This window comes from Biomphalaria glabrata, chromosome 12 (assembly GCF_947242115.1).
Source record: "Biomphalaria glabrata chromosome 12, xgBioGlab47.1, whole genome shotgun sequence".
Lineage (NCBI taxonomy): Eukaryota > Metazoa > Mollusca > Gastropoda > Planorbidae > Biomphalaria > Biomphalaria glabrata.
The window spans coordinates 35,213,975-35,236,805 of record NC_074722.1 but is presented as its reverse complement, the minus strand read 5'-3'; the positions used below and the strand labels follow the sequence as shown (position 1 = coordinate 35,236,805).

The 22,831-nt window shown below is 38.5% G+C and overlaps 1 protein-coding gene across 2 annotated transcripts in view; it reads left to right on the top strand.

Annotated features, from left to right (window-relative positions):
* LOC106060724 (sodium-dependent serotonin transporter-like) overlaps positions 1 to 22,831 on the top strand; it is a 70,972-nt gene that overhangs the window by 11,544 nt on the left and 36,597 nt on the right. For both annotated transcript variants that reach the window (XR_008774107.1, XM_056006662.1), the window contains exons 2-3: positions 14,559 to 14,652; positions 21,412 to 21,669. Coding sequence is in view for 1 of the 2 variants with exons in the window: in XM_056006662.1 (XP_055862637.1) it covers positions 21,477 to 21,669 (193 nt within the window). In the remaining variant the exon portion in view is untranslated. The remainder of the gene's footprint in view (positions 1 to 14,558; positions 14,653 to 21,411; positions 21,670 to 22,831) is intronic.

Below are 22,831 nucleotides of genomic sequence, written 5' to 3'. Positions count from 1 at the left end.
GCATTTACTTTTGTAATTAAATGAAATGTTGTTGAGAATAACGACGGACTAATTACCGAGGACGCGATCGAACAGCCGGAACAGAATGTCTCAAACCAGGGGATCTCAATGTGTTAAGCTTGAGCCCCCTCGCGCTGTTTGATATTACTAGGAATTGAAACTTAATTAGTGAGATACAAAAGAGGGCTGGTACGAATGAACTAATTGCAGGCATTGAGTCTACCTACACAAACAAACTTGTTTAACTTGGAAAAAAGAATAACAAAAAAAAAAAAACAAAAAGGTTTTCAAGCGAAAGAAATCTAAATTGAAAAAAAAAGTACTACATGAATTTAGAAAAGTACCACAAGTATTACAAATGTAATACAGGTATTAAAAGTAGTACTTCGTGTATTACAATGTACTACAAGCATTAAAAAGAACTACGTGTACTAAAAAAGTACTGCATGTATCGAAAATCGCAATGACAATGTCTTTTTTTTTCTTAGATTCAATCTATTAGCTCACACTTTCTGTATAGTCAAAGGTCAGATGGTGGAAGGTGGTCAAATGGTGGAAGGTGGTCAAATGGTGGAAGGTGGTCAAATGGAGGAAGATGGTCAAATGGTGGAAGGTGGTCAAATGGTGGAAGGTGGTCAAATGGAGGAAGATGGTCTAATGGTGGAAGGTGATCAAAAGGTTTAAACTGGTCAAATAGTGTAAAATGGTCAAATGGTGGAAGGTGATCAAATGGTGGAAGGTGGTCAAATGGTGGAATGTGGTCAAATGGTGGAAGGTGGTCAAATGGTGGAAGGTGGTCAAATGGTGGAAGGTGGTCAAATGGTGGAATGTGGTCATATGATGGAAGGTGGTCAAATGGTGGAAGGTGGTCAAATGGTGGAAGATGGTCAAATGGTGGAAGATGGTCATATGGTGGAAGATGATCAAATGGTGGAAGGTGGTCATATGGTGGAAGATGATCAAATGGTGGAAGGTTGTCATATGGTGGAAGATGATCAAATGGTGGAATGTGGTCATATGGTGGAAGATGATCAAATGGTGGAAGATGGTCATATGGTGGAAGGTGGTCAAATGGTGGAATGTGGTCATATGGTGGAAGGTGGTCAAATGGTGGAATGTGGTCATATGGTGGAAGGTGGTCAAATAGTGGAAGGTGGTCATATGGTGGAAGGTGGTCAAATGGTGGAATGTGTTCAAATGGTGGAAGGTGGTCAAATGGTGGAAGGTGGTCAAATGGTGGAAGGTGGTCAAATGGTGGAATGTGGTCATATGGTGGAAGGTGGTCAAATGGTGGAATGTGGTCATATTGTGGAAGGTGGTCATATGGTGGAAGATGATCAAATGGTGGAATGTGGTCATATGGTGGAAGGTGGTCAAATAGTGGAATGTGGTCATATGGTGGAAGGTGGTCAAATGGTGGAAGATGGTCAAATGGTGGAAGGTGGTCAAATAGTGGAATGTGGTCAAATGGTGGAAGGTGGTCAAATAGTGGAATGTGGTCATATGGTGGAAGGTGGTAAAATGGTGGAATGTGGTCATATGGTGGAAGGTGGTCATATGGTGGAAGATGATAAAATGGTGGAATGTGGTCATATGGTGGAAGGTGGTCAAATGGTGGAATGTGGTCATATGGTGGAAGGTGGTCAAATGGTGGAATGTGGTCAAATGGTGGAAGGTGGTCAAATGGTGGAAAATTAGAAAATGGTTAAAAAACTAATTGATTATTTTTTTTATTGATTTTTGTGTTGTCAGGTAAAAGAAATAATTGTGCAAAATTTCAGCTTGATCCGAGATTGGGTGTGGGAGAAATAACGTGTACAAACTTTTTACCAGACAGACTGATAGAGGTGATATAAGCTTTGTAAACATTCTATTACATGTATATTTAACAAGTGAAAGAGCTTCCTGATTCTACCTGTGCCTGAACCGCCTTGAACCGCCTTCTCCCACACAGCACGGTGTGAAACAAGCAGCTCGTTATCTAATTTAAGATTTAAACCGGTGGTTCCCAAACTTTTTTGTCTCGTAGACCCCTTGCCATGTTTTCTGATATTCGGTAGACCCCTGCTTAACTTATATTGCATTTTTGCACATTCATAAACTAATTTTTAAAACTAATTTCTAACTGCAGTGTACAAATTAATTAATTTGCCTTATGGATTATTGTAAAAGTTTTCGCAAAGAGCAGTTTCTAGTGTATTTCTTGAGCTTTCACATTTGGCTCAAATATTGGTCCTGCGGAGCTGTTTTCACTAACAGGAGAAGAGGCAAAGGTGAGTTACTGGCGCCTAAACCAGTAAGCTTCGGGCAGGAAGGACTCATTAGCCTTGGCGTGCAGCCTACCTAGCCGAAGGAAAATAGAATTCAAACCTCTGCTGCTTTGCAGCTATACACCCAAACATGGGAAATGTGTTGTGGGTCAGCCCTGGGGAAAAATATGGAGCTGAAGACCATTAGGCAGTTTGCAGTTTAATGCTCATCCCACCGATGTGCCCTTGAACTGTAGTGTTACTCAAAGAAATTCGTTTCATAATATCAGATGAAGGTTTGTGTAAAACAGTTTTTAAAACTACTTTAAGGGCTGGTAAAATAAATGTTTTATCTACAGTGTTTTCTTTATTTGGTTATAGGTATAGAGATCTTGTAAAATGCTCACAAACCACCATTTTTTCTATATGATGTTGAAGAAAGATTTTGTGGATCTATTCTGACATTTTTTCTCACTTTTTCTCTTTTTATCAGGGTGGCACTGTCTCAAATAATGCTCAAGTTGAATTAATTTCATATAAAGACTCTTATTATAGACAATCTCTTATTTAACAAGGAAATAAATAATCAACGCTTTAAATTCAATATTTCTTTTTGTTAAATATTAGTTACATGTAGACAAAATAAACTATTTAGATTAGTATTGTAATTAAATACAACTATTTTACTTTTGAATTTATAATATGATACCTGATATTTATAACTAAGGTAAAAATCATTTATAAGTGTTTGAAATAGTTACATTAATGGGGTGTGAAAATTAAAGTCATAGACCCCCATGGACAGCTCATAGACCCCCAATTTACTTTTTCACTTTCGTAGACCCCTTGGAAGTCTTCGTAAACCCCTGGGGGTCTATATAGACCACTTTGGGAATCACTGATTTAAACTATAAGTTCTATTTTTAGAACTTCTGTCTTTGGTATTAACATAATTCATATATACTGCTTTAAGTTCAGTGAGTTTATTCTGAGATTTATGGCATCTGATGACAAGACTTTGACAGGTCTACTTGGGATAAAAATGTGATTCACACCAGCAAGATGTTTTATGAGCTAGAAGTAACACACACAAAAAAAAAAAAAAACTTTTAAAAAGTACGACTTTCAGACCTTGCGATCTATGGAGCAGACGATGTAAAGGTCATCTGTTTCTATAGCCGACGGTTAACGAGGGTGTCTTGTGGCCAGCACAACGACAAACCGCCCTAACCTTTTTTCCTATTAATGTTTGGTACTCTTCAGAGTTGGGGGGACTCAAGGAAGCCCTAAAAATAACGAAAGTCAAATTCAAGTCTTGTCCGGGATTCGAGCCGTAGACCCCTCTCTTCAGAAGCCTAGCGCTGTACTACCACCGGAAGTGACTTCATTTTTTTCAAAGTTAATAAAAATGTTCTAAATAGAAATTCTATTTCGCTCTTCCAAAATTAACATTAGAAATGAATCAAGTCAAAAATAGCATATCCCATACCTCCTGCAGGACGTCAGAGGATGGCAGCTGGCAGTGTTCAAACCTCGGACCATCGTTTCGATAGTCCGGAGCGCATACCACATGATCAGGCAGAAAATTGTTTTGTTGGCGTAATCAATTTTTGTTGTTTTCAGTGATACGCAAACCACTGCTGGTACTTCAAGCCTTGCGGTACACGTGTGGTCACTCTAGTTCCTCAAATTTTTGTTTCGGTCTGAGCGTGTTTCATGTTTTTATATTTTTCTATCTAGAGGAAATGAAAACATTCTAGAAACGAAAGTAGAATGCAACTTTTTGTTTTTTTAATTATCTTATGCATATCTAGTTTAAGACCTTCAATGAAGCCCAATATAGTCAGGCATGGACTATACTTCTCTACTGTTACTTGCTGAACAATGGAAGCCATCACTAATCATCCACATCTCATGTTCAGTTGTGGAATCCACCTTTTCGCTAACATGAAATGAGGACATTGCTACTTCGCTTTGCTAATCATCTCAAGTAGAATCTGTATATAGTATTGCAAGTTATATTAAGTTTTATTTAAAGATTTGGTTTTAGAATATAGTTCATTTAAATATAATTCGTCTACATCCGGTTAGTTGAACTGTACTTTTTGTTTGGAGCCACAAACCAACGACCGACAACTGCGAGAATATCTTTTTAATTCTCTCCTTTACGTTCTACATAGCCTCCCCTTTCATTCTTTTCTCTTGTTCAACGTGTCCAGTTCTGTCTCATGTTCTTCTTCGTATTTCTTCGGTTGGAACTGTTGTTTTTTTTTCCTGATAATAACTTGGCGAGATCGTCTCAAGATTTTTTCTTAGTTCTCATTTGACTACAGCAGTGATTCCCAAAGTGGTCTATATAGACCCCCAGGGGTCCACGAAGACTTCCAAGGGGTCTACGAAAGTGAAATAATAAATTGGGGGTCTATGAGATGTCCATGGGGGTCTACAATAATGGATTTCATTTGTGACTTAAATTTTCACTCCCATTAATGTAATTATTTCCTACACTGATATATGATCTGTACCTTAGTTAATCTTTTAAATATTTATCCTTCTATTCAAACGAAAAATGTTTGTATTTAATTTCAATACTTATTTAAATATCTTAATTTTGTCTATATGTAAGTTATGTTTAACAAAAATAAATGTAGATTGTACACCGTTGATTATTTAAAATTGGGATTCATTCCTTCCTTGTCAAACAAGCGGTTGCCTAAATGCCTTTTTATGACGATATGAAACTAATTACGCTGGAGGATAATTTGAGACGATGCCACCCTGATAACAAGATAAAAGTTTGAAAAAGATAAGTTCAGAATAGACCCACAAAATCTCTCTTCGACATCATAAAGAGAAGATGATGGTTTGTGAACGACTTACAATATCTCTTTATTTATAGCCAAATACGGAAAACACTTTAGGTAAAACATTGATTTTACCTGCCGTTGAAATAGTTTTAAAAACTGTTTTTCACAAACCTACATCTGATATTATTAAACGAATTTCTTGCAACAATACAGTTCAAGGGAATATCGGTGTTGTCTTTATATGAGAAAAGAGTCCTTGTAATCACAACACATTTCCGTAAGGATCAATAAAGCAGTCTAAGTCTTAGTCTTAAAAGCTTCTTATGTAATTCTTTTCAAACGACATTAACAGTTTGGGATCAGCGGTCTAGCAGTCCCTGACAGGATGTAGCGCTGTTTGCTGCAAACTGCCTAAGGGTTGCTGGCTCCTTATTTTTCCTCAGGGTTGACTCACAAAACCCATGTTTATAGTTGCAAGACAGCAGAGGTTTGAATTCAGATATCCTTCTGCTAGGTGGGTAGAAAGCCAAGGCTACTGAGTCCCGCCTGTCCAAGGCTTACTGGTTTAGGTGCCAGTTACTCACCTGTTGGTGAAAACAGTTCTGCGGACCCAATATTTGAGCCACACATGAAAGATCAAGCAATACAAGAGAAACTGCTGTTTGTGAAAACGTTTACAATAATCCCTAAAGCAAATTAATTAATTAATATTTAATGTTTCAAAGACTACTTTATATAACAACAAATTCCTATATGAAACATCTGTAGCAACGGATGATGAGCCTACAAATAAAAACCCCTAACATTTCCAGTGTGTTTGATGATTACAGAAATATATATTTTGTTATTTTAATTGGTTTAAATTTAAATTTTATCAATAAAAATGACATCTGAATAACTTCAAATGCAGCTTTAAATTACTTTTTCCATCTGAGACTCACTACATTTAGAAATAAGTTTTAAAAATGTTGATGAATTTGCAAAAATGCAATATAATTTAAGCAGGGGGTCTACCGAAAATCAGAAACCATGGCAAGGGGTCTACGAGACAAAAAAGTTTGGGAACCACTGGACTACAGCGACAATACAGACTGAATATATGTTAGAGTTGGAGATGTTTATTTAAGTTCCGCAGTGCAGCACTTTTCCCATTTTTTCTTGACGCCGTAGACGAGAATATCTATCTATCTATCTATCTATCTATCTATCTATCTATCTATCTATCTATCTATCTATCTATCTATTTATCTCTCTCTCTCTCTCTCTCTCTCTCTCTATATATATATATATATATATATATATATATATATATATATAAGGACAAGCATTAATATAGTACCATTAAACAAGCCACCAATTGTTTTTAAATCGTGGGTTTAAAAGCGTTATTCTAGAATGCCCTTTGTATATTTTTTTTCAAAGTTTTTTTTTATTTTTTATTTGTAACATTTTTCAAACTACGCGTTGGAGGGGTGTGGGGGGGGGGGAGGGGAGTATGGGCGTTTTGTTTTTCTTGTACATGCTGCGGATGTTTCTTCAGATGTGAAGATTGTTACATCCTAACGCAAACCTCTCTCAGGACGGGGGAATGCCTGAGTTCGAATCTGGCACTATCGGAACGACAGTCCGGAGCGCATACTACTCGACCAGGCAGCTATGTTGTCCAGTTTTGCCACATTGGATAAGGTAGTGCATAAGCGTACTCATTTATATACAGCTTCTAGACTTGGACTTAAATGGGGTTTCAGGCGTAGGCATGCCTACATCTGGCGCAGCACTATCATCAGGCGCACTTCTGGCGTAGTACTTCCATCAGGTGCACTTCTGGCATAGTACTTTCATCCGGCGAACTTCAGGCGTAGTACTTCCATCAGGCGCACTTCTGGCTTAGTACTTTCATCCGGCGAACTTCAGGCGTAGTACTTTCATCAGGTGCACTTCTGGCGTAGTACTTTCATCCGGCGAACTTCAGGCGTAGTACTTTCATCAGGCGCACTTCTGGCGTAGTACTTTCATCCGGCGAACTTCAGGCGTAGTACTTTCATCAGGCGCACTTCTGGCGTAGTACTTCCATCAGGTGCACTTCTGGCGTAGTACTTTCATCCGGCGAACTTCAGCCGTAGTACTTCCATCAGGCGCACTTCTGGCGTAGTACTTTCATCCGGCGAACTTCAGGCGTAGTACTTCCATCAGGCGCACTTCTGGCGTAGTACTTTCATCCGGCGAACTTCAGGCGTAGTACTTCCATCAGGCGCACTTCTGGCGTAGTACTTTCATCCGGCGAACTTCAGGCGTAGTACTTTCATCAGGCGCACTTCTGGCGTAGTACTTCCATCAGGAGCACTTCTGGCGTAGTACTTTCATCCGGCGAACTTCAGGCGTAGTACTTTTATCAGGAGCACTTCTGGCATAGTACTTTCACCAGGAGCACTTCTGGCATAGTACTTTCATCAGGCGCACTTCAGGCGTAGTACTTTTATCAGGAGCACTTCTGGCATAGTACTTTCATCAGGAGCACTTCTGGCATAGTACTTTCATCAGACGCACTTCAGGTGTAGTACTTTCCTCCGGCGCACTTCTGGCGTAGTAGTGTCTCATCTTCGTGAGAAAGTCTATCCACCTTGTCTTTCGCCATTTCTCCTTAAGTATTAAAATAATAATATAACAATAATAATAATAGTAACTATGAAAAACATATTTGAAGCTCGATGTTGTAGACAAATACTGAAAGTTCAGAAATACTAAAGGGAATCGATTGAGCATATAATGTTAGGATGTCCAGCCTACCTGAGTGACCATGTCCAGGTTGCGAACACCAGCACCTGGCCTTGACACACGATGCCATCGCCAAAAAAGACGCCTCCTTTCTATAAATTCTTACCACAAGAGGCATTCGAGTCAAACAATCTATTCTATTGGGAGGGAACTATACAAAAAGACAAGACATATAATTTAATAATAATATAATGTTAGGATGTCCGGCTCTGCCAGAATTTTGCTACCTGAGTGACTATGTCCAGGTTGCGAACACCAGCACATGGCCTTGACACACGATGCGATCGACAAAAAGACGCCTCCTTACTATAAATGCTCACCACGAGAGGTACTCGAGTCAAACAATCTATTCTATTGGGAGAGATGATCAGAGATCTATACAAAAAGACAAGACAGCAGACTTCAATACTTCTGATACTTGATGAACAATGGAAGCCATCAGTAACCATCCACATCTCAAGATGTTCAGTTGTGGAATCCACCAAGGGGGTAGTGACTAATGACCTTGCAGAAGACATCTTCGTGACCCTGAACATTCCTAGCAGGATTTTCACTACTTGTCAGACACAGGGTGCGTAACTGGTGCTGACCTAACATATTATAAGAGTGTTTCTAGAAGGGGAGGGGGGCACTCTTTAGGGGCATCTACTCGGAACTTTGTTTTCTTTGTATGAGTTCCCATCATGGCGGCAGGGCCGGTCTTGGACCACTGCAACCTATGCGGTCGCAATGGGCCCCGCGCTTTCATGGGCCCGCTATTATTCTATATGTAACTATTAAATTGCAAATTATATACGAAAAATTCCTGGAAATGTCCTGCATTTATTAAAATCTCCTAAAAACTCATAAAGATCTCCTTAAGAATAGACAAAGTTGTCATTTATGAGTGTCATTTATTACGAAAACGCCAATCCTACTTGCGATAAGAAGAAGGCAATGTCAGCTTTCATGTAATAAAATGTAATAATTGGTTGACTTTTATCTACGCCGAAAGTTCCAACACCTTATTTACTGTTATAGTTACTGGCATATAACTATGCCATAGGTTGCAAGGTTCGCAATTTTGTACTTAGTAAAGAATGAATAAAATGCAAAGTCGAATTTTTTTTCTAAAACAAAATCTTAATTTTCACTTGTTAGCCTTATTCCGACCCAGACTAGGCCCCGCAATTGTTAGCACCGGCCCTGCATGGCAGTGCCTGTGAATTCAGATCACGATTGATAATAATAACAAATAAGATAGTAAATTAAAGAGCGTCACGTAGAGAGGGAGAGACCCCCCCCCCTCCCCCATCGACACGAATTTTTTAAGCTCACACTGCAAATATTTTTTTTCGGGAAGTCTGCGAAGAGGGACATTGAGATTAATGAAATCTTTTAAAGTACAGGATCATCAAGATGTTATCATTTTCTACACATTTTGAGAATCTCCAGAGAATTGCAAAGATAATGAAATATGGCTGGCACAATAGATAATCTGACATTAACGATACCTTTCTTTCAAATTTTTATGTTTCTCAATAGGTGGCTATTTTATATCAATAAGTTCCCTTGAATCTCTAAACCTGGGATTTAATTTTACCTATGAAATAAAACCCATTCCCTTTGTTGCCCTTGAAGTAAACAATCAGACTTTCATACCCCCAACTCCCTCAAATTTAAGTGTTACGCTGGGTGATGTATATCCCACTGAACTGACAACAGGGTCATTGCGTGATACTTATAAAGAAAAAAGAAGTTTCTTTGAAATGCAAAACAAAGAATAATTTTTTACAAAAATGATGTGAGGTCCCTGCCAGTGTTGGGTCCCAAGAGATAATCTACCATACGCTATTTTATTTCTTTTATAAATAGCTATGTGATTAGTAGGCCTACTTTCCCTTCGGGGTACCTCGAGATAACACTATCTATCTATCTATCTATCTATCTATCTATCTATCTATCTATCTATCTATCTATCTATCTATCTATCTATCTATCTATCTATCTATCTATCTATCTATCTGGATGGCTGCCTGGTCGTGCGGTTTGCACGCTGGACTGTCGTTCGGATTTATCGACGGTCGAGGGTTCAAACCCGGCCCGCTCCCATCCCCCGTCGTTCTGCGGGAGGTTTGGACTAGGAAGTAAACTATCTTCAACTCTTAAGGAACATCCGAAACATGTTAAACATTTTACAAAACATTTTACAAAACATTTTACATCTATCTATCTATCTATCTATCTATCTATCTATCTATCTATCTATCTATCTATCTATCTATCTATCTATCTAATCCAGCGGTTATCAATCTTTTAAGCTAGGCGACCCCCTTTTTTACAATCCCCACTCTGCGGGCGACCCCCATCCACACAGCAATAGAAGAATAGACAAAAACAATCCATATTTTCGATGGTCTTAGGCGACCCCTGGCAAATCGTCAATCGACCTCTAAAGGGGTCGCGACCCACAGGTTGATCTATCTGTCTATCTATCTATCTATCTATCTATCTATCTATCTATCTATCTATCTATCTATCTATCCATCTATCTATCTATCTATCTATCTATCTATCTATCTATCTGTCTGTCTGTCTGTCTGTCTGTCTGTCGGTCTGTCTATCTATCTATCTATCTATCTATCTATCTATCTATCTATCTATCTATCTATCTTTCTGTCTGTCTGTCTGTCTATCTATCTATCTATCTGTCTATCTATCTATCTATCTATCTATCTATCTATTTATCCAATCTGTTTATCTCTCTCTCTCTCTCTCTCTCTCTCTCGATGTCCTTTTAAATGAACTAAAGAGAAATGCCACACTTGTACTACGAGATAAAAAATAAATGAGATTAATTAAAATTCAAAGTAGTTTAACTTTTTTTTTTTTTTTTTGGGCTCTGGTTTTCTCTGTTTCTTCAATGTTTGTGAAATGATTTCCCGCCATTCTTTTAACTTCTTTTATGTCGCACCAGAAAGACGTTTAAATTCACCGTGGAACACAATGATAAATCGTAAATCCGTTTGTGGGTTAAACGTAGTCTTTGAAGCCAATAAAGTTGAGTATTGTATAGCCCTGCTTAGAACTGGCTTCCCCTGAAACTAAGATGAAACAGGTGAAGATGTAGACATGAGTTCACTAATTATATCATTATAGACGGCAACGAGTTGAATGCAGACTTTGTACCACAATACACTGGACTTTCAAGGGATTTATCTCATAGCTTCAAAAGACCACTTGCAGACAACGGTTTTGTCTGCGCTTGATGTTGCAAAATATGTAGATCACAGCTAGGTCAGCCTAGCCAGGTAAGATTTGCAGATCACAGCTAGGTCAGCCTAGCCAGGTAAGATATGTAGATCACAGCTAGGTCAGCTTAGCCAGGTAAGATATGTAGATCACAGCTAGGTCAGCCTAGATATGTAGATCACAGCTAGGTCAACCTAGCCAGGTAAGATATGTAGATCACAGCTAGGTCAGCCTAGATACGTAGATCACAGCTAGGTCAGCCTAGATATGTAGATCACAGCTAGGTCAACCTAGCCAGGTAAGATATGTAGATCACAGCTAGGTCAGCCTAGCCAGGTAAGATATGTAGATCACAGCTAGGTCAGCCTAGATATGTAGATCACAGCTAGGTCAGCCTAGATATGTAGATCACAGCTAGGTCAGCCTAGCCAGGTAAGATATGTAGATCACAGCTAGGTCAGCCTAGATACGTAGATCACAGCTAGGTCAGCCTAGATATGTAGATCACAGCTAGGTCAACCTAGCCAGGTAAGATATGTAGATCACAGCTAGGTCAGCCTAGATATGTAGATCACAGCTAGGTCAGCCTAGATATGTAGATCACAGCCAGGTCAGCCTAGCCAGGTAAGATATGTAGATCACAGCTAGGTCAGCCTAGATATGTAGATCACAGCTAGGTCAGCCTAGATTTGTAGATCACAGCTTGGTCAGCCTAGATATGTAGATCACAGCTAGGTCAGCCTAGATATGTAGATCACAGCTAGGTCAGCCTAGATATGTAGATCACAGCTAGGTCAGCCTAGATATGTAGATCACAGCTAGGTCAGCCTAGCCAGGTAAGATACTGCACTCCACCTCAATATTTGGATTCGAGGACAAGCTTTATATTCTATTTATATTTTAGCCTTTCCTTTCCACTCATCATAATTATTTTTTTTTACCTTTACCTATCCCTTAGTCTGTTGGGGCGCCATACATGATTCGTCAACTGTCTTTCTCCATTCTTCTCTGTCTTTTGCCTTAGTTAGAACCTCTTTCAATGGCAGGGCCGTCCATTCTTTTATGGTGTCCTCCCATCGCTTTCTCTGTCTGCCTCTTCTTCTTTTTTTCCTGGTACATATTACAAATGTACAAAAGATCCTTCTTCCCTAGTGCTATTAGAGCATGGAATGGGTTGCCTGAGCCAGCCAGGAAAAACCAGTGACTTGGCAGAGTTTCGGTCATTGGTTAACATGCATGACTAGATGCATGACGGGTAGGATGTAACCATCTTCTTTTTGAAGTAACGTCTGTATTATATAGGATAAGATAAAATAGGAGAAAAAGAGAGAAAAAGAGATCAAGAGGGCGGGGATGGTTTACGATAGAAAAACGGAAAGTGTGATACACTGAGTAGTGAGAATAAGAAATTAAGATTAAATGTGCGTATGCTACAGTGATAAATATATGGACTTAAGGAAATTAATAAGCATTGTGTGTAAATCAAAATAGGTTGTAGGATTTCTGCATGAAAATATAATTAAAGCAGGAAAATTCTCATCAGCGCTGACTCAATTTTCCCCCTTTTCGTTGAGCATCCCCTTTATCCCACATACCTCCATTAACCCTTTTTCTTCCCAACCTGTGCGCTTATAAAGTTTGCTGAATAAAAGAAATATTATAATCAAATAATAAAGCTTATTTTGTGTTAGAAGCAAAAGAGTTAAGACATTTGATACTGAAAACTGTGAAATTATAATGTCAGTCGTTATAAAATACTTATTTCTTGATATATCGCTTACCTATATATACTTCGTATTCCGTATTATGTTTTTTGTTCTTGCTTCCATATACGAAAATCTGCAATTAACGTTTTTTTTAACTCTTTCTCTTCTAATTGACGATAGCAGCGTTGATTCCACCAGAATGTGGTAAATAATTACGGAGAGAAAGAGTTAAATCAGGGCTAGTATTCATAGCTATATAGCTAATAAGTTGGGGAGGAATGTGTGTAGAAATGTGTGTATGTGTGAGGGCCTAATTAGAAGACCCCCCCCCACACACACACACTCCTAACTACTCTGTAGACACTGCCTCCACCCTTATGAACGCCCCACTTTAACTCACCTTAGAGTGGTTTGCTCGGGTTTGAATCTAGCTGAAGACTGGAATTTTGATTATTGGGGGTTTTAAAGGGGGACCCTAGAGTCTATTAATTGGAAAAAGAAAATGCGGTTGGTCGTTTTATTGTTGACGGATACTGTAACACCAAATTGCTGGAAGACAACTTCACCACTGCAGGCGTATTATATTTAAATATTTTAATTTGAAATAACTTGAATTCAACTTCTGTGTGAACAATACTAAATATAACATTTATTACAAAAATATACAGACAAAATCAATTTGAAAGAAAATCAATGTAGTAGACTTAAGTAACAATATTGTTACGATCTTCTCTATCAGGCCTTCTGCAAACGCTGCTAAACACAACACAGCACATCTAACACAAGAACTTGACAACAAGAGCTTTAATAAACAAAGTGGCGATTTAATGACATATACATCAACAACAGCCAATAAACACAATTGGCTACAGTAACTTCAAATGCTTTCTTGTACAATAGAACTGCCTACTAAACACTACAAGTCTTTCTCTGTCTACTTCTAGACTCGTACAGCTACATTTTCGAGGACTCACTCTGTAGCAGACAGTCCTTACTGCTTGCTGTCCTGGACTCAACTGTCTATTGTTACACACTGTCTCTCGACCGTAAAGGCTATCTGTCACATGACCACAGCACAGGTCATACTTGCGTGAACTAGCAGTACTGTCCCTTGTCTATCGACAACCGTTGACCCGTTGACCTGTGTGATTGGCCTGAGTCGTGTGTATTAGTAGGCCGCACACACATTAAACCTTTCGGTCCGCCACTGGAGTTACTACAATATAAAGGGTATCTTACTATTTTTGAACAAAATCTTACTCACTCTAAAAAACACGTCTTTTCAGTCTGGCGTTCTGAAGTCGTCTGTCCTACCTAAGACCGCTGACGACAATCCCGCTTATATATCATTCGCTCTACATAGCTAGCCTCATCCCACCTTTACCATAGAAACACGCACGCATACTCCAAAGCCACATGACACTCTCGTTAACCGTTGGCCACAGAAACAGATGACCTTAACATCCTCCTGCCCCGTAGATCGCTAGGTCTGAAGGGGATATTTTACTCTAAACCCTGTTATCACAACAAACCAATTAACCAACACTCTATATGGCAATGCTGAACAGCTGAAGAAGAAGAGCTTGAAACAGCGGCAAAAATCTGGCCAAGTCTGGCTAGAGGAGGTCTGCTTGAGAGAATGAAGCTAAAATGACAGACTGCATAGACAGCTTTTAAAAGATGCGATCCTACTCGTACAAACCTTAGTTGTGATTAACAACTGACAACTTTTTGATAGAAAAACGAAAGTAGTCCCTCTTCTCACATTATAATGCAACTTTTCGTTTCAGTTTGGTAATACGGCAAAGTAGATGGCGCTACACGACCTTGACATTCTACTGGAACTCGAGTGAAGTTGTCAGACGACACGGAAATTTCACTCAGGTATTCCTGGCTTGTGACGTGTGATGGTATGGAAGGTTGGACGCTGAGCACTGAGGCTGAAAGGAGAAATTAAATCTTAATTAGAATATTGATAAATTAATGTAAACAGCGCTCTTTTACAAATACAATTAAGGCTCGAGGCATGTTATGTTATCATGTAGACATGTGAAAAAAAAGTAAAGTTCCACTTTCAGACCTTGTGGTCTATAGGGCAGATGATGTAAAGGTCATCTGATTCTGTGGCCTACTGTTTACGAGGGTGTCATGTGGCCAGCGCAACGACCAACCGCCTTTGCTTTTCCCCAACTAATGTCAGAGGCGCCCAAGGATCCCGAAATTAAAAATCCCAGTCTTCACCAGGATTCGAACCCGGGACCCCCGGTTCAGAAGCCAAGCGCTTTGCCGCTCGGCCACCTCGCCTCCAAAGAGACATAAGCATGGGATTTATAAAAAAAATGAAAATATCAAACTTATATTTTTTAAAATACGTCTGTTAGTCCTTAATGAGATGGAGGCGCGGTGGCTGAGCGCTAAAAGCAGTAAAGCACTTTTTTCGGTCTTATAAATTTTCATTACTTGTGACTATAAAATAGTTCACATAAAAGCATAGGATATTTAACATGCTTAGCACAAAAAACCATTTGCCTATTATTCTATTTATATAATAAAAATATTGAAAGTAAAACTGGTTGGGAAGAAAAATGTACTAGGCCTATATTCAAAAAATTGAAATTTTATTGCATACTAGCCTGACATTACCCGCGGCCTGCGGGTCTAAGTTTGTGTTTACTAATCTAGTGGATTGGATTTAGATGTATGTCAAAGTTAGCTAATGATCCTTTCAAGTTTTTTTTCTTTCGCTACGAAAATAAAATTAGTTTTGCGAAAATTGGTTTACCCGAAGCCGATACATTCATATCTATTAAAAACGAAAAGAGCGATAGCTTTGTTAAATGAATGGGATTATAAAGTGAACAATTAAACGAAATAATTTTTAGTACGGGATTCATGAATGAATATAGATCTAGGCCTATCTCAACTCGGCTTCGCAGCTTTCGTAAACGAATGTAGTCTCTTAAAAATGCTTTAGAAAACCAAATTTGAATGTTTATTTGATCAAAATATGAAATGAATGGACTATAATTAGTATGTTCATGTGTTAATGTATAAAACTATCTGTGCGAAGAGAAGTTTTATCATCTTAGAGTTGAATTAGAGTTTTAGATCTAGGGATGGGATTATAAAGTAAACAATTAAACGAATTAATTTTTAGTACGCGATTCATTACGGTATTGTCTAATGAAAGAATGTTCGTCAGGAAATCTGAAGTCACAGATATAAAGAACTAATTTATGTAAAAAATGCTTTTGAAACACAAAATTGAAGGTTACTTTTATTATATAATGAAATCAATGGATCTTCTTTTGTATTTTCATGTGTCAAAGTAAAAAACTATCTGCGCAAAGTGTATTTCTTAAAATTAGATCTAGGTCTAAATCCTTTCTATCTTTTCTCATGTCAACATTGTAGACATGGCCTAGATCCATAAAATACTATAGCTGTAATAGAGTCGGACAACTTTATTTTTTTTTTAGGGTCTTAAGTTTGTTTTAGGGCTATAATACATACACTAAGGTCTAAGTTGGTACCCAAGAAACATTCCTGCCAAGTTTTATCAAGATTGGTCAAGCGGTTTTGATGTCTATAAGTAACATACATACACCTCACATTCTACTTTATAGTATAGATACAAAAAAGCATTGTGTTTTGTTATACGATTTTTCTAATGATGAATTTTAAAAATATTTTAGAAATTTTATGCATTTCTGACTATTTATTGTAAATAAAGATATAATGGGATAAAAAAAAAAAGCAAAAATAATCTTTTAAAACACATATACAGTTCTCTATGACGCTGTACTACGAAAAAAAAACAACGGAAAGGTCATTCCTTCTAAGGTACACAACTTTTGGAAAAGATGCCATTTATTTTTTTTAAATTTCTATTGGTATTACTAAATTTAGAATTTTAAAGGTCAAATCTAGTGTTATCATTAAATCTACTCTGTATTTTTGCTAATAATATTTTACAACTTAAAATATGTTTTGATTCATCTAGAACAGTGGTGGGCAACCTTTTCCTATCGAGGGCCACATTAAGAAAAAAAATGGGAATGGGGGCCGCATATAAATATATTTATGTACTTAGGCATACAACTTTGAAAAATACGCTAGATAACTATGTATAATGTCTTTTAATTCATATTTATACAGAATTTTACATTCATTTTTTTTTTCAAATTCGCAATTGAAGAATTACAACCAATTTTACAATTTAAAAAAATTGCTATTGTCTTTTTTACGTCACAACATTTCACCACAGTACATATTAGTTTACACTCGTGCGTTATGTTTTCGAACAGTGAAACTAGCTTACTAGTTGTTATCCTTTTGACTGCTGTCAAAGTCAGTCAGCATCATTGGTGATTACACTTGCTTAGTTTCCACAAAACGGTACTTGTTTACATATGTATTTGTACCCAAAATAATGTGAAAGTTTAGCAGCAAAGCTTTTTAAGAGTGGAAATTACAATTCTGGCATCTATATACTCCAGCGGAAGATATGGCTGGAACTTTTCTTTCGGGTCATAATTTGCTTGAAGTCATATTCTCTGGAGCTGAATCAGCTTCTGCGCTAAATAGTGAGCTGATGGTATTGAAAACTGGTTCTTGACGTCTTCATATTTGCTTTTATAAATTCCACAATTAAAGAATCTAAATTAGTCTTCTACTTTTAAACATTTCACTAGAAATAGTTTCTCTAACTTACAAGGGCCGATGGGATACACATTTGAGACCAAAAGAAAATCCGCTGCTGATGACAGACGTAGAAGGAGAAAAGAAAATCTAAATCGAACAGCGGAGGACAATGGTTATGTCTGCGATTGAAGAGGCAAAATATGTAGGTCACTGGCCCTTGGGTCTGCTTAGCCAAGGGAAATACTGAATTCCTTATTAATCTTTGAGCTCGAAGTCAAGCGTTAATATTATTATTAGAAACCGTTTCACCTTTCAGCAAAGAAAAATGACAAAACCTGTTGTTGTTGTTTTTGTGCTCGCCTGGAAAAATGGGAAAGCCTTGTTTGAGAAGATTGAACATGCACTTACATTTCAGCCAGCGGAAACTTGCAAACTTTTCTATTTAAAGTTTATGGTTGGGATATTCTTTATTTAAAAACAAAACTGTTTTTCTCAGTCAAAGATCGAGCTCCATCAGTTGTTACACTAGCCACCTGAGACTTGAGTGTATTGAAGTACAGCCAATAAGAATACACTTCGTTTGCTTGAAACTTTTTATAATTAGACAGTTTCAATCATTTATAGAGAATATTTAGAAATATTTTAATATATTTACATTTGTATATGTGTATATTGTGGGACAACTAATCTCTGCAGGTGTCGGCGGGCCGCATAAAACACTCCATCGGGTGGCATGTGGCCCGCGGGTCGTAATTTGCCCACCCCTGATGTAGAATTTAATATTTTGAACTATTATTTCAAAAATACTGAATTAAATAATTGTGGATTTATTTTTTCGCAGAAAATTTAATTTTAAGTATGTATGAATAATTTAAGAATTACCATCATAACGTCCGTCGTGTGGTATTTGCGTAAGTAGTAGAACATTGGCAAAAGTATAAAGATCGATTCTCTGTGAGGGTATATTTTTATTCTGTTAAAAATATTAACTGTTATACTCTTATTTTAATAAATGAATAATTAAAATAAAATTGCATTGTCTGTAATATATATATATATATATATAATATAGGGATGGCTGCCTGGTCGTGCGGTTTGCGCGCTGGACTGTTGTTCAGATTTATCGATGGTCCCGGGTTCAAACCCTGCCCTGCTTCCATCCCCGGTCGTCCTGCGGGAGGTTTGGACTAGGAAGTAATTATCTTCAACTCTGAGGGAACATCCGAAACATGTAAAACATTTTTACAAACATTTTAGAAATATATAAATATAAAGAAGATATATAGTGCTTATTTTTATACCCATCTGTACTCTAAATCGTGTGTCTAGAGCAGCGGTTCTCAACCTTTTAAGCTCGGCGACCCTTTTTTACAATCCCCCACTCTGCCGCGACCCCCCCCCCCACACACACACATACAGCAATAGAAGAGTAGACAATAACAATCCATATTTTCGATAGTCTTAAGCGACCCCTGGCAAATGGTCATTCGACCCCCAAGAGGGTCGTGACCCACAGGTTGAGAACCCCTGGTCTAGAGTGCTTTTACGGTGCGCGTAACAAAGTTTCGTCACTCTTCCCATCTAGCAGCATTTGTAACCAGAAATCCATTCCTTTGAGGTCTATCAGGCAAGTTTTTATTTGTAAACTTAGGACGTTTGTATCTTTATCAAATATGATTTCTAACAACACGACCAAACGAGTTAAATGCTCGTATCACTACTGTCACGGATGAATGTGTGTATGTATGTGGGAAGCGTGGTCGAGAGGCCAAGTGCGCTTGAACTTGGCTTGGCTTGGCTACCTAGAAGGGGGCTCGAGGTTCGACACCCGACTCGGGCAGAGTTGTGTTTACTGAGCGCCTAAAGGCAGCACGGAAAACCAACTCCTAGATACCACCTCCCTCCCACCGGTCCACAAATGAGATTGGACCAAAAGCGCTCTGAGCATACTATAAGCATGAAAGTAGCGCTATATAAAAGCTATAATAATAATAATAATAATGTATGTATAATCTATTTTTACATTCTTCGCGAATGTTGATGAGAGAGAGAAACCAGCGTGTGTGATATGCAGTAAAGATGATTAAAGTTTATGTGTTTGATCTAGTGGTTTCATTGTTTTATTTCGTTAACTAGAACTGAACCAGGGACACCTAGACGTATTGAGACCTAAGGTAGATTCTATCGAGTTATAATTATAAATAAAACAGGAAAGCTGCGACAACTACGGTAGGGAGAAAATCCTCCTTGTTTGGCAGCCAATGTTGTTGATTAGTAAAAATTACTTTTTCCTCCACCCATTTGAACAGCGGTTCTCAACCTTTTAAGCTCGGCGAACACTTTTTACAATCCCGCACTCTGCCGCGACCCCCCCCACACACACACACACCACACACACACATACAGCAATAGAAGAATAGACAAACACAATCCATATTTTCGATGGTCTTAGGCGACCCCTGGCAAATAGTCAATCGACCCCCAAGGGGATCGCGATCCACAGGTTGAGAACCCCTGCATTTGAAGCTGGCGGAATCAGAGTCGCCCTAAGGATCCCGAAATTAAAAACCACAGTTTTCACCAGGAACAGTTCTAGTTCCAGTACTATTTCTGTTTTACACAAATGACCTACCAAATTGCATTAGTTCAGGAACAAAAGTCAGATTACTTGCAGACGATTGCATAATACACTGAAGCCCAACTTTACTCTTCCTGCGGGACATTTTAATTTCCAACACTAGTGTTGCGGGCCACATCAACGGAAAGATACAGAAACAAAATATAATTAGCCTAAAACTATTTAAAAGACGAAACCTGTGGATCTAGCACCCGTAGTATAACCATCTTTTATTCGCGGCTCAAATCAAGAATGCCGTTTATATGTCCTTTTTAAAAAAAAAACAAAAAAACAGCCACATTTTTTTTTAATGAAACAAACTTGTTGGCTTTTGACAATTTTCCACAAACAAGTAAAGGTCCTCTCACTTTTCATTGTAGATTCTACATTTAGAGTCACACCTCATAAACGCACAAATGTTAAAGGCCATGGTAGCAATCCATTACATAAAAAGAAAATTTCAACAACTTCATTATATAAACCGAGGTTTTGGCGGGCCGGATGAAACCGCGTCGCTGGCCGGATCTGGCCCGCGGGCCGTATTTTGGGCATCACTGGGCCATAATATATAGAACAATAAAAACAACACAAGATAGTGACATCTTACAAAAAGAATTAGATGAATTACAGAAATGGGAATCCAATTGGAGCATGTGTTTCCACCCAAAAAAAAAAATCCCAGTTATTAAGAGTAACAAATACTAGAACTAATAAAAACTACTTATCTAATTAATGGTAAACCAGTTAAACAGTCTAAAAACTAAAAAAAAAAAACTCAAAATATCTAGGTGTAATAATAAATGAAAAGTTATCATGGAATCCCCAAATGGATGAAACTCTTAGAAAATCAAACAAAACATTCGGGTTTCTTCTTAAAAGAATTGTTTTTACAAATCAAACAAGAACATAAAACTAAAGAGCTTGTTGTGACATGGTTACTGTGTGGTCAACCGTGACACACGGTCAAGTGTTGGGTATCGGAGAGTTTGGGGACTTGGGGGAAATGACGCGTGTGTAAACAAGAAGAGAGGAAGTCAGCTAGTGGAGTTGGTGATCTGTATATAACGTTGCCGTGTATATGTGTTATGTTGAAATGTTACACAATTAAAAGACACACTAACGTAAAGGGACTTGTTTCTTCACAGAGCTATTTAACGTTAGAGATGCCAATATTACAATATGCATCTTCCGTCTGGGAGCTCTCAACTCAAGAAAACATAAAGAAACTAGAATAAATACATAATAGAGTGTGAGATTTAGAACAAACGAATTTTTACAACATAAAATAAAATGGGAACAAACCAATGGGGGCCACCAAAAATGAGAATAGTTTTATCCAGGCCGAATTACAGACTTCATTTTTTTTTTGTTTTCGTTCACAGCTGGGTTAAGTCAAGCCTTCAAGACGTCGGTTCTACACATCACACCGGTCCTGAACTACTCAACCATGGGTCCTGGGCCTGATCTGCCTCTGATGGACGGTACCCCCACGAAGCTGATCGACAAGCCGGCCACCAAGCAGGAGCCCGAGAGGGAGAAGTGGGGGAAGAAGATCGACTTCCTCTTGTCCGTCATCGGCTTCGCGGTGGACCTGGGCAACGTCTGGAGGTTCCCTTACGTCTGCTACAAGAATGGAGGAGGTGAGTGTTGGTGGAGGTGTATGTGTGTGTGTCTCCAAGGTGAGTGTTGGTGGAGGTGTATGTGTGTGTGTGTCTCCAAGGTGAGTGTTGATGGAGGGTATGTGTATGTTTCCAAGATGAGTGTTGATGGAGTGTATGTGTGTGTGTTTCCTAGGTGAGTCTTGATGGATTGTATGTGTGTGTGTTTCCAAGGTGAATGTTGATGGAGTGTATGTGTGTGTTTCCAAGGTGAATGTTGATGGAGGGTATGTGTATGTTTCCAAGATGAGTGTTGATGGATGGTATGTGTGTATGTTTCCAAGGTGAGTCTTGATGGATTGTATGTGTGTGTGTTTCCAAGGTGAATGTTGATGGAGTGTATGTGTGTGTGTTTCCAAGGTGAATGTTGATGGAGTGTATGTGTGTGTGTTTCCAAGGTGAGTGTTGATGGAGTGTATGTGTGTGTTTCCAAGGTGAATGTTGATGGAGTGTATGTGTGTGTGTTTCCAAGGTGAATGTTGATGGAGTGTATGTGTGTGTGTGTTTCCAAGGTGAGTGTTGATGGAGTGTATGTGTGTATGTTTCCAAGGTGAGTGTTGATGGAGTGTATGTGTGTGTGTTTCCAAGGTGAGTGTTGATGGAGTGTATGTGTGTATGTTTCCAAGGTGAATGTTGATGGAGTGTATGTGTGTGTGTTTCCAAGGTGAGTGTTGATGGAGTGTATGTGTGTGTTTCCAAGGTGAATGTTGATGGAGTGTATGTGTGTGTGTTTCCAAGGTGAGTGTTGATGGAGTGTATGTGTATGTTTCCAAGGTGAGTGTTGATGGAGTGTATGTGTGTGTTTCCAAGGTGAGTGTTGATGGAGTGTATGTGTGTGTTTCCAAGGTGAGTGTTTCCAAGGTGAGTGTTGATGGAGTGTATGTGTGTGTGTTTCCAAGGTGAGTGTTGATGGAGTGTATGTGTGTGTGTTTCCAAGGTGAGTGTTGATGGAGTGTATGTGTGTGTGTTTCCAAGGTGAGTGTTGATGGAGTGTATGTGTGTGTGTCTCCAAGGTGAGTGTTGGTGGAGGTGTATGTGTGTGTGTGTCTCCAAGGTGAGTTTTGATGGAGTGTATGTGTGTATGTTTCCAAGGTGAGTGTTGATGGAGTGTATGTGTGTGTGTTTCCAAGGTGAGTGTTGATGG